We start from the raw sequence: 13849 nt of genomic DNA, 5'->3' as shown, positions 1-13849 counted from the left end.
CACACAACACGGGCTGCTGCTGCTGTACTCACACTCACACCGGGCTGCGCTGCTGTACACACACACACAGCACCTGCTGCACCTGTACACACACAGGGGCTGCTGCTGCTGTACACACACACGGGCTGCTGCTGGCTGTAGCAAACACACACGGGGCTGCTGCTGCTGTACACACACACACGGGGCTGCTGCTGCTGTACACACACACACACGGGGCTGCTGCTGCTGTACACACACACACGGGCTGCTGCTGCTGTACACACACACACGGGGCTGCTGCTGCTGTACACACACACACGGGGCTGCTGCTGCTGTACACACACACACACGGGCTGCTGCTGCTGTACACACACACACGGGGCTGCTGCTGCTGTACACACACACGGGGCTGCTGCTGCTGTAACACACACACGGGGCTGCTGCTGCTGTACACACACACCGGGGCTGCTGCTGCTGTACACACACACACGGGGCTGCTGCTGCTGCTACACACACACACGGGGGCTGCTGCTGCTGTACACACACACACGGGGCTGCTGCTGCTGTACACACACACGGGGCTGCTGCTGCTGTACACACACACACGGGCGCTGCTGCTGCTGTACACACACACACGGGGCTCTGCTGCTGCTGTAACACACACACACGGGGCTGCGTGGCTGCTGTACACACACACACGGGCTGCTGCTGCTGTACACACACACACGGGGCTGCTGCTGCTGCTGTACACACACACACGGGGTTGCTGCTGCTGCTGTACACACACACACGGGGCTGCTGCTGCTGCTGTACACACACACACGGGCTGCTGCTGCTGCTGTACACACACACACGGGGCTGCTGCTGCTGCTGTACACACACACACGGGGCTGCTGCTGCTGCTGTACACACACACACGGGGCTGCTGCTGCTGCTGTACACACACACACGGGGCTGCTGCTGTCCCACACACACGGGCTGCTGCTGCTGTACACACACACACGGGGCTGCGCTGCTGCTGTACAACACACACGGGGCTGCTGCTGCTGCTGTACACACACACACGGGGGCTTGCTGCTGCTGTACACACACACACGGGCTGCTGCTGCTGCTGTACACACACACACGGGGCTGCTGCTGCTGCTGTACACACACACACGGGGGCTGCTGCTGCTGCTGTACACACACACACGGTGCTGCTGCTGCTGTACACACACACACGGGGCTGCTGCTGCTGTACACACACACACACGGGGCTGCTGCTGCTGTACACACACACACACGGGTGCTGCTGCTGCTGTACAACACACACACACGGGGCGCTGCTGCTGTACACACACACGGGGCTGCTGCTGCTGTACACACACACACACCGGGGCTGCTGCTGCTGTACACACACACACACGGGTGCTGCTGCTGCTGTACACACACACACGGGGCTGCTGCTGCTGTACACACACACAACGGGGGCTGCTGCTGCTGTACACACACACACACACGGGGCTGCTGCTGCTGTACACACACACACGGGGCTGCTGCTGCTGTACACACACACACGGGGGCTGCTGCTGCTGTACACACACACACGGGGCTGCTGCTGCTGTACACACACACACGGGGCTGCTGCTGCTGTACACACACACACACACGGGCGCTGCTGCTGTACACACACACACACACGGGCTGCTGCTGCTGTACACACACACACGGGGCTGCTGCTGCTGTACACACACACCAGTGGCTCTCGCTGTACACACACACACACGGGGCTGCTGCTGTACACACACACACGGGGCTGCTGCTGCTGTACACACACACACACGGGGCTGCTGCTGCTGTACACACACACAGCTGCTGCTGTGTACACACACACACGGGGCTGCTGCTGCTGTACACACACACACGGGGCTGCTGCTGCTGTACACACACACACACGGGCTGCTGCTGCTGTACACACACACACACACACGGGGCTGCTGCTGCTGTACACACACACGGGGCTGCTGCTGCTGCTGTACACACACACACGGGGCTCTGCTGCTGCTGTACACACACACACGGGGCTGCTGCTGCTGCTGTACACACACACACACGGGGCTGCTGCTGCTGCTGCTGTACACACACACACACGGGGCTGCTGCTGCTGTACACACACACACCGGGCTGCTGCTGCTGCTGTACACACACACACACGGGTGTGCTGCTGCTGCTGCTGCTGTACACACACACACGGGGCTGCTGCTGCTGTACACACACACACACGGGGCTGCTGCTGCAGTACACACACACACACGGGGCTGCTGCTGCTGCTGTACACACACACACGGGGCTGCTGCTGCTGCTGTACACACACACACGGGGCTGCTGCTGCTGCTGTACACACACCGGGGGTGCTGTACCACACACACGGGGCTGCTGCTGCTGTACACACACACACACGGGGCTCTGCTGCTGCTGTACACACACACACACGGGCTGCTGCTGCTGCTGTACACACACACACGGGGCTGCTGCTGCTGTACACACACACACGGGGCTGCTGCTGCTGCTGTACACACACACGGGGCTGCTGCTGCTGTACACACACACACGGGGCTGCTGCTGCTGCTGTACACACACACACGGGGCTGCTGCTGCTGTACACACACACACGGGGCTGCTGCTGCTGCTGTACACACACACACGGGGCTGCTGCTGCTGTACACACACACACGGGGCTGCTGCTGCTGTAACACACACACGGGGCTGCTGCTGCTGCTGTACACACACACGGGGCTGCTGCTGCTGCTGTACACACACACACACGGGCTGCTGCTGCTGCTGTACACACACACACACGGGGCGGCTGCTGCTGTACACACACACGGGGCTGCTGCTGTACACACACACGGGGCTGCTGCTGCTGTACACACACACACGGGGCTGCTGCTGCTGTACACACACACACGGGGCTGCTGCTGCTGTACACACACACACACGGGGCTGCTGCGCTGCTGCTGTACACACACACACGGGGCTGCTGCTGCTGCATACACACACACACACGGGGCTGCTGCTGCTGTACACACACACACACGGGGCTGCTGCTGCTGTACACACACACACGGGGCTGCTCTGCTGCTGTACACACACACACACGGGTGCTGCTGCTGCTGTACACACACACGGGGCTGCTGCTGTACACACACACACACGGGGCTGCTGCTGTACACACACACACGGGGCTGCTGCTGCTGTACACACACACACGGGGCTGCTGCTGCTGCTGTACACACACACACACACACGGGGCTGCTTGCTGCTGTACACACACACACGGGGCTGCTGCTGCTGCTGTACACACACACACACGGGGCTGCTGCTGCTGCTGTACACACACACACGGGGCTGCTGCTGCTGCTGTACACACACACACGGGGCTGCTGCTGCTGCTGTACACACACACACGGGGCTGCTGCTGCTGCTGTACACACACACACACGGGGCTGCTGCTGCTGCTGTACACACACACACACGGGGCTGCTGCTGCTGTACACACACACGGGGCTGGTGCTGCTGCTGCACACACACGGGGCTGCTGCTGCTGTACACACACACACGGGGCTGCTGCTGCTGTACACACACACACACGGGGCTGCTGCTGCTGTACACACACACACACGGGGCTGCTGCTGCTGTACACACACACACACACACGGGGCTGCTGCTGCTGTACACACACACACACACGGGGCTGCTGCTGCTGTACACACACACACACACACACGGGGCTGCTGCTGCTGTACACACACACACACACACACACGGGGCTGCTGCTGCTGTACACACACACGGGGCTGCTGCTGCTGTACACACACACGGGGCTGCTGCTGCTGTACACACACACACGGGGCTGCTGCTGCTGTACACACACACACACACGGGGCTGCTGCTGCTGTACACACACACACACGGGGCTGCTGCTGCTGTACACACACACACACGGGGCTGCTGCTGCTGTACACACACACGGGGCTGCTGCTGCTGTACACACACACACGGGGCTGCTGCTGCTGTACACACACACACGGGGCTGCTGCTGCTGTACACACACACACGGGGCTGCTGCTGCTGTACACACACACACGGGGCTGCTGCTGCTGTACACACACACACGGGGCTGCTGCTGCTGTACACACCGGGCTGTGACACACACGGGGCTGCTGCTGCTGTACACACACACACGGGGCTGCTGCTGCTGTACACACACACACGGGGCTGCTGCTGCTGTACACACACACACGGGGCTGCTGCTGCTGTACACACACACACGGGGCTGCTGCTGCTGTACACACACACACGGGGCTGCTGCTGCTGTACACACACACACGGGGCTGCTGCTGCTGTACACACACACACGGGGCTGCTGCTGCTGTACACACACACACGGGGCTGCTGCTGCTGTACACACACACACACGGGGCTGCTGCTGCTGTCACACACACACACGGGGCTGCTGCTGCTGTACACACACACACGGGGCTGCTGCTGCTGTACACACACACACGGGGCTGCTGCTGCTGTACACACACACACACGGGGCTGCTGCTGCTGTACACACACACACACGGGGCTGCTGCTGCTGTACACACACACACGGGGCTGCTGCTGCTGTACACACACACGGGGCTGCTGCTGCTGTGTACACACACACGGGGCTGCTGCTGCTGCTGTACACACACACACGGGGCTGCTGCTGCTGCTGTACACACACACACGGGGCTGCTGCTGCTGCTGTACACACACACACGGGGCTGCTGCTGCTGCTGTACACACACACACGGGGCTGCTGCTGCTGCTGTACACACACACACGGGGCTGCTGCTGCTGCTGTACACACACACACGGGGCTGCTGCTGCTGTACACACACACACGGGGCTGCTGCTGCTGCTGTACACACACACACGGGGCTGCTGCTGCTGCTGTACACACACACACGGGGCTGCTGCTGCTGCTGTACACACACACACGGGGCTGCTGCTGCTGCTGTACACACACACACGGGGCTGCTGCTGCTGCTGTACACACACACACGGGGCTGCTGCTGCTGCTGTACACACACACACGGGGCTGCTGCTGCTGCTGTACACACACACACGGGGCTGCTGCTGCTGCTGTACACACACACACGGGGCTGCTGCTGCTGCTGTACACACACACACGGGGCTGCTGCTGCTGCTGTACACACACACACGGGGCTGCTGCTGCTGCTGTACACACACACACGGGGCTGCTGCTGCTGCTGTACACACACACACGGGGCTGCTGCTGCTGCTGTACACACACACACACGGGGCTGCTGCTGCTGTACACACACACACACGGGGCTGCTGCTGCTGTACACACACACACGGGGCGCTGCTGCTGCTGTACACACACACACGGGGCTGCTGCTGCTGCTGTACACACACACACGGGGCTGCTGCTGCTGCTGCTGTACACACACACACGGGGCTGCTGCTGCTGCTGCTGTACACACACACACGGGGCTGCTGCTGCTGCTGCTGTACACACACACACGGGGCTGCTGCTGCTGCTGCTGTACACACACACACGGGGCTGCTGCTGCTGTACACACACACACGGGGCTGCTGCTGCTGTACACACACACACGGGGCTGCTGCTGCTGTACACACACACACGGGGCTGCTGCTGTACACACACACGGGGCTGCTGCTGCTGTACACACACACACGGGGCTGCTGCTGCTGTACACACACACACGGGGCTGCTGCTGCTGTACACACACACACGGGGCTGCTGCTGCTGTACACACACACACGGGGCTGCTGCTGCTGTACACACACACACGGGGCTGCTGCTGCTGTACACACACACACGGGGCTGCTGCTGCTGTACACACACACACGGGGCTGCTGCTGCTGTACACACACACACGGGGCTGCTGCTGCTGTACACACACACACGGGGCTGCTGCTGCTGTACACACACACACGGGGCTGCTGCTGCTGTACACACACACACGGGGCTGCTGCTGCTGTACACACACACACGGGCTGCTGCTGCTGTACACACACACACGGGGCTGCTGCTGCTGTACACACACACACGGGGCTGCTGCTGCTGTACACACACACACACGGGTGCTGCTGCTGTACACACACACACACGGGGCTGCTGCTGCTGTACACACACACACACGGGGCGCTGCTGCTGCTGTACACACACACACACGGGGCTGCTGCTGCTGCTGTACACACACACACACGGGGCTGCTGCTGCTGCTGTACACACACACACGGGGCTGCTGCTGCTGCTGTACACACACACACACGGGGCTGCTGCTGCTGCTGTACACACACACACACGGGGCTGCTGCTGCTGCTGTACACACACACACACGGGGCTGCTGCTGCTGCTGTACACACACACACACGGGGCTGCTGCTGCTGCTGTACACACACACACACGGGGCTGCTGCTGCTGCTGTACACACACACACGGGGCTGCTGCTGCTGCTGTACACACACACACGGGGCTGCTGCTGCTGCTGTACACACACACACGGGGCTGCTGCTGCTGCTGTACACACACACACGGGGCTGCTGCTGCTGTACACACACACACACGGGGCTGCTGCTGCTGTACACACACACACACGGGGCTGCTGCTGCTGTACACACACACACACGGGGCTGCTGCTGCTGTACACACACACACGGGGCTGCTGCTGCTGTACACACACACACACGGGGCTGCTGCTGCTGTACACACACACACACGGGGCTGCTGCTGCTGTACACACACACACGGGGCTGCTGCTGCTGCTGTACACACACACACACGGGGCTGCTGCTGCTGCTGTACACACACACACACGGGGCTGCTGCTGCTGCTGTACACACACACACACGGGGCTGCTGCTGCTGCTGTACACACACACACACGGGGCTGCTGCTGCTGCTGTACACACACACACACGGGGCTGCTGCTGCTGCTGTACACACACACACACGGGGCTGCTGCTGCTGCTGTACACACACACACACGGGGCTGCTGCTGCTGTACACACACACACACGGGGCTGCTGCTGCTGTACACACACACACACGGGGCTGCTGCTGCTGTACACACACACACAGGGGCTGCTGCTGCTGTACACACACACACGGGGCTGCTGCTGCTGTACACACACACACGGGGCTGCTGCTGCTGTACACACACACACGGGGCTGCTGCTGCTGTACACACACACACGGGGCTGCTGCTGCTGTACACACACACACGGGGCTGCTGCTGCTGTACACACACACACGGGGCTGCTGCTGCTGTACACACACACACACGGGGCTGCTGCTGCTGTACACACACACACACGGGGCTGCTGCTGCTGTACACACACACACACGGGGCTGCTGCTGCTGTACACACACACACACGGGGCTGCTGCTGCTGTACACACACACACACGGGGCTGCTGCTGCTGTACACACACACACACGGGGCTGCTGCTGCTGTACACACACACACACGGGGCTGCTGCTGCTGTACACACACACACACGGGGCTGCTGCTGCTGTACACACACACACGGGGCTGCTGCTGCTGTACACACACACACGGGGCTGCTGCTGCTGTACACACACACACGGGGCTGCTGCTGCTGTACACACACACACGGGGCTGCTGCTGCTGTACACACACACACACGGGGCTGCTGCTGCTGTACACACACACACACGGGGCTGCTGCTGCTGTACACACACACACGGGGCTGCTGCTGCTGTACACACACACACGGGGCTGCTGCTGCTGTACACACACACACGGGGCTGCTGCTGCTGTACACACACACACGGGGCTGCTGCTGCTGTACACACACACGGGGCTGCTGCTGCTGTACACACACACGGGGCTGCTGCTGCTGTACACACACACACGGGGCTGCTGCTGCTGTACACACACACACGGGGCTGCTGCTGCTGTACACACACACACGGGGCTGCTGCTGCTGTACACACACACACGGGGCTGCTGCTGCTGTACACACACACACGGGGCTGCTGCTGCTGCTGTACACACACACGGGGCTGCTGCTGCTGCTGTACACACACACACGGGGCTGCTGCTGCTGTACACACACACGGGGCTGCTGCTGCTGCTGTACACACACACACACACGGGGCTGCTGCTGCTGCTGTACACACACACACGGGGCTGCTGCTGCTGCTGTACACACACACACGGGGCTGCTGCTGCTGCTGTACACACACGGGGCTGCTGCTGCTGCTGTACACACACACACACGGGGCTGCTGCTGCTGTACACACACACACACACGGGGCTGCTGCTGCTGCTGTACACACACACACACACGGGGCTGCTGCTGCTGCTGTACACACACACACACGGGGCTGCTGCTGCTGCTGTACACACACACACACGGGGCTGCTGCTGCTGCTGTACACACACACACGGGGCTGCTGCTGCTGCTGTACACACACACACACGGGGCTGCTGCTGCTGCTGTACACACACACACACACGGGGCTGCTGCTGCTGCTGTACACACACACACACGGGGCTGCTGCTGCTGCTGTACACACACACACGGGGCTGCTGCTGCTGCTGTACACACACACACGGGGCTGCTGCTGCTGCTGTACACACACACACGGGGCTGCTGCTGTACACACACACACGGGGCTGCTGCTGCTGCTGTACACACACACACGGGGCTGCTGCTGCTGCTGTACACACACACACACACGGGGCTGCTGCTGCTGTACACACACACACACGGGGCTGCTGCTGCTGTACACACACACACGGGGCTGCTGCTGCTGTACACACACACACGGGGCTGCTGCTGCTGTACACACACACACGGGGCTGCTGCTGCTGTACACACACACACGGGGCTGCTGCTGCTGTACACACACACGGGGCTGCTGCTGCTGTACACACACACGGGGCTGCTGCTGCTGTACACACACACGGGGCTGCTGCTGCTGCTGTACACACACACGGGGCTGCTGCTGCTGCTGTACACACACACACACACGGGGCTGCTGCTGCTGCTGTACACACACACACACACGGGGCTGCTGCTGCTGCTGTACACACACACACACACACACACGGGGCTGCTGCTGCTGCTGTACACACACACACACGGGGCTGCTGCTGCTGCTGTACACACACACACGGGGCTGCTGCTGCTGTACACACACACGGGGCTGCTGCTGCTGCTGTACACACACACACGGGGCTGCTGCTGCTGCTGTACACACACACACGGGGCTGCTGCTGCTGCTGTACACACACACACGGGGCTGCTGCTGTACACACACACACGGGGCTGCTGCTGTACACACACACACGGGGCTGCTGCTGTACACACACACACGGGGCTGCTGCTGTACACACACACACGGGGCTGCTGCTGCTGCTGTACACACACACACGGGGCTGCTGCTGCTGCTGTACACACACACACGGGGCTGCTGCTGCTGCTGTACACACACACACACGGGGCTGCTGCTGCTGTACACACACACACACGGGGCTGCTGCTGCTGTACACACACACACACACGGGGCTGCTGCTGCTGTACACACACACGGGGCTGCTGCTGCTGTACACACACACACGGGGCTGCTGCTGCTGTACACACACACACGGGGCTGCTGCTGCTGTACACACACGGGGCTGCTGCTGCTGTACACACACACACGGGGCTGCTGCTGCTGTACACACACACACGGGGCTGCTGCTGCTGTACACACACACACGGGGCTGCTGCTGCTGCTGTACACACACACACGGGGCTGCTGCTGCTGCTGTACACACACACACGGGGCTGCTGCTGCTGCTGTACACACACACACGGGGCTGCTGCTGTACACACACACACGGGGCTGCTGCTGCTGCTGTACACACACACACACGGGGCTGCTGCTGCTGCTGTACACACACACACACGGGGCTGCTGCTGCTGTACACACACACACACACGGGGCTGCTGCTGCTGTACACACACACACACGGGGCTGCTGCTGCTGTACACACACACACACGGGGCTGCTGCTGCTGTACACACACACACACGGGGCTGCTGCTGCTGTACACACACACACACGGGGCTGCTGCTGCTGTACACACACACACGGGGCTGCTGCTGCTGTACACACACACACGGGGCTGCTGCTGCTGTACACACACACACGGGGCTGCTGCTGCTGTACACACACACACGGGGCTGCTGCTGCTGTACACACACACACGGGGCTGCTGCTGCTGTACACACACACACGGGGCTGCTGCTGCTGTACACACACACACGGGGCTGCTGCTGCTGTACACACACACACGGGGCTGCTGCTGCTGTACACACACACACGGGGCTGCTGCTGCTGTACACACACACACGGGGCTGCTGCTGCTGTACACACACACACGGGGCTGCTGCTGCTGTACACACACACACGGGGCTGCTGCTGCTGTACACACACACACGGGGCTGCTGCTGCTGTACACACACACACGGGGCTGCTGCTGCTGTACACACACACACACGGGGCTGCTGCTGCTGTACACACACACACACGGGGCTGCTGCTGCTGTACACACACACGGGGCTGCTGCTGCTGTACACACACACGGGGCTGCTGCTGCTGTACACACACACGGGGCTGCTGCTGCTGTACACACACACACGGGGCTGCTGCTGCTGTACACACACACACACACGGGGCTGCTGCTGCTGTACACACACACACACACGGGGCTGCTGCTGCTGTACACACACACACACACGGGGCTGCTGCTGCTGTACACACACACACACACGGGGCTGCTGCTGCTGTACACACACACACACACGGGGCTGCTGCTGCTGTACACACACACACACACGGGGCTGCTGCTGCTGTACACACACACACACACGGGGCTGCTGCTGCTGTACACACACACACACACGGGGCTGCTGCTGCTGTACACACACACACACACGGGGCTGCTGCTGCTGTACACACACACACACACGGGGCTGCTGCTGCTGTACACACACACACACACGGGGCTGCTGCTGCTGTACACACACACACACACGGGGCTGCTGCTGCTGTACACACACACACACGGGGCTGCTGCTGCTGTACACACACACACACACACGGGGCTGCTGCTGCTGTACACACACACACACACGGGGCTGCTGCTGCTGTACACACACACACACGGGGCTGCTGCTGCTGTACACACACACACACGGGGCTGCTGCTGCTGTACACACACACACACGGGGCTGCTGCTGCTGTACACACACACACACGGGGCTGCTGCTGCTGTACACACACGGGGCTGCTGCTGCTGTACACACACGGGGCTGCTGCTGCTGTACACACACACACACGGGGCTGCTGCTGCTGTACACACACACACACGGGGCTGCTGCTGCTGTACACACACACACACGGGGCTGCTGCTGCTGCTGTACACACACACGGGGCTGCTGCTGCTGTACACACACACACGGGGCTGCTGCTGCTGTACACACACACACGGGGCTGCTGCTGCTGTACACACACACGGGGCTGCTGCTGCTGTACACACACACGGGGCTGCTGCTGCTGTACACACACACGGGGCTGCTGCTGCTGTACACACACACGGGGCTGCTGCTGCTGTACACACACACGGGGCTGCTGCTGCTGTACACACACACGGGGCTGCTGCTGCTGTACACACACACGGGGCTGCTGCTGCTGTACACACACACGGGGCTGCTGCTGCTGTACACACACACGGGGCTGCTGCTGCTGTACACACACACGGGGCTGCTGCTGCTGTACACACACACGGGGCTGCTGCTGCTGTACACACACACGGGGCTGCTGCTGCTGTACACACACACGGGGCTGCTGCTGCTGTACACACACACGGGGCTGCTGCTGCTGTACACACACACGGGGCTGCTGCTGCTGTACACACACACGGGGCTGCTGCTGCTGTACACACACGGGGCTGCTGCTGCTGTACACACACGGGGCTGCTGCTGCTGTACACACACGGGGCTGCTGCTGCTGTACACACACGGGGCTGCTGCTGCTGTACACACACGGGGCTGCTGCTGCTGTACACACACGGGGCTGCTGCTGCTGTACACACACGGGGCTGCTGCTGCTGTACACACACGGGGCTGCTGCTGCTGTACACACACGGGGCTGCTGCTGCTGTACACACACGGGGCTGCTGCTGCTGTACACACACGGGGCTGCTGCTGCTGTACACACACGGGGCTGCTGCTGCTGTACACACACGGGGCTGCTGCTGCTGTACACACACGGGGCTGCTGCTGCTGTACACACACGGGGCTGCTGCTGCTGTACACACACGGGGCTGCTGCTGCTGTACACACACGGGGCTGCTGCTGCTGTACACACACGGGGCTGCTGCTGCTGTACACACACGGGGCTGCTGCTGCTGTACACACACGGGGCTGCTGCTGCTGTACACACACGGGGCTGCTGCTGCTGTACACACACACACATGGGGCTGCTGCTGCTGTACACACACACACACATGGGGCTGCTGCTGTACACACACGGGGCTGCTACTGCTGTACACACACGGGGCTGCTACTGCTGTACACACACACACACTCACGGGGCTGCTGCTGCTGTACACACACACACACACGGGGCTGCTGCTGCTGTACACACACACACACACGGGGCTGCTGCTGCTGTACACACACACACACACACACGGGGCTGCTGCTGCTGTACACACACACACACAGGGCTGCTGCTGCTGTACACACACACACACACACACGGGGCTGCTGCTGCTGTACACACACACACGGGGCTGCTGCTGCCACACACACACACACGGGGCTGCTGCTGCCACACACACACACACACACACACACACACACACACACGCGGGGCTACTGCTGCCGCACACACACAAACACACACACGGGGCAACTGCTGCACACGCACACAAACACACACACGGGGCTGCTGCTGCTGCCACACACACACACACACACACACACACACACGGGGCTTGGGCTGCTCGAACACACAAGGGGGGGGGGGCGGCTGCTGCTGCTCACACACACACACACACACACACACACACACACACACACACACACACACACACACACACACACACACACACGCAGGGCTACTGCTGCCACACACACGGGGCTGCTGCTACTGCGCACACACACAAACACACACGGGCTGCTGCTGCACACTGTCCCCATGACCTCCCCGTCTCACCTTCTTGAGGACGCCGGCCATAGCTGCTTCGCGCTGCACTATGGGTAGATGACACCGTTAGACCTAAACAAGCGATCCTCGAGTACGAGAACGATGATGTACAGGATCAGGTTCGCCGACGTCTGGATCCTGCGTGTTACGTCATGACGTAGCTTTCCTTGATCGTGGATGGCGCTGTACATTGTGAATGAGGCTCAGTTTGCACTTGTGCTGTCTAATGGCTGCATAGTAAATGAATGCAAAGGAAAGCTGGGACGTGTCCCACAGGAATCAGTTATTTTCCACTGCATGATATCGCGCTGCTGGGCACCATGGGATTCCTAATCTCTAAGGGAATGCTGCGCACAGTGCCCTCTGGTGGCCATATAAAGATAACACTGTATAGTGCATGTTTCATTGGCTACAAATGGCAGAAGAAAGCTACGTGTCCGCCACCTGGGGCAGTAGGGTGCCAGCTGCACTCATTTAGCCTATAGAAGCATTGCAGGGGAATGATGGGCACCATAATGGACCCCCACCCAGGGTTCAACCACTTAGATGTCACCATTGGAGCTTGACAGCAGCATTT

At 61.4% G+C, this 13849-nt stretch overlaps 1 protein-coding gene across 1 annotated transcript in view; it reads right to left on the bottom strand.

Annotated features, from left to right (window-relative positions):
- The window catches only part of NDUFA5 (NADH:ubiquinone oxidoreductase subunit A5), a 58659-nt gene extending 45131 nt beyond the window's left edge, over nt 1-13528 (bottom strand). Inside the window, exon 1 of the mRNA XM_073650716.1 lies at nt 13282-13528. Within this exon, the coding sequence (XP_073506817.1) occupies nt 13282-13302 (21 nt within the window). The 5' untranslated portion in view covers nt 13303-13528. The remainder of the gene's footprint in view (nt 1-13281) is intronic.
- Between the last annotated feature and the right edge of the window lie 321 nt (nt 13529-13849).

Source organism: Phyllobates terribilis, unplaced genomic scaffold (genome assembly GCF_046119375.1).
Source record: "Phyllobates terribilis strain yellow unplaced genomic scaffold, ASM4611937v1 Scaffold_11__3_contigs__length_659146591, whole genome shotgun sequence".
In the NCBI taxonomy this organism is placed as follows: Eukaryota; Metazoa; Chordata; class Amphibia; order Anura; family Dendrobatidae; genus Phyllobates; species Phyllobates terribilis.
This window is presented reverse-complemented; position numbering and strand designations above follow the sequence as displayed.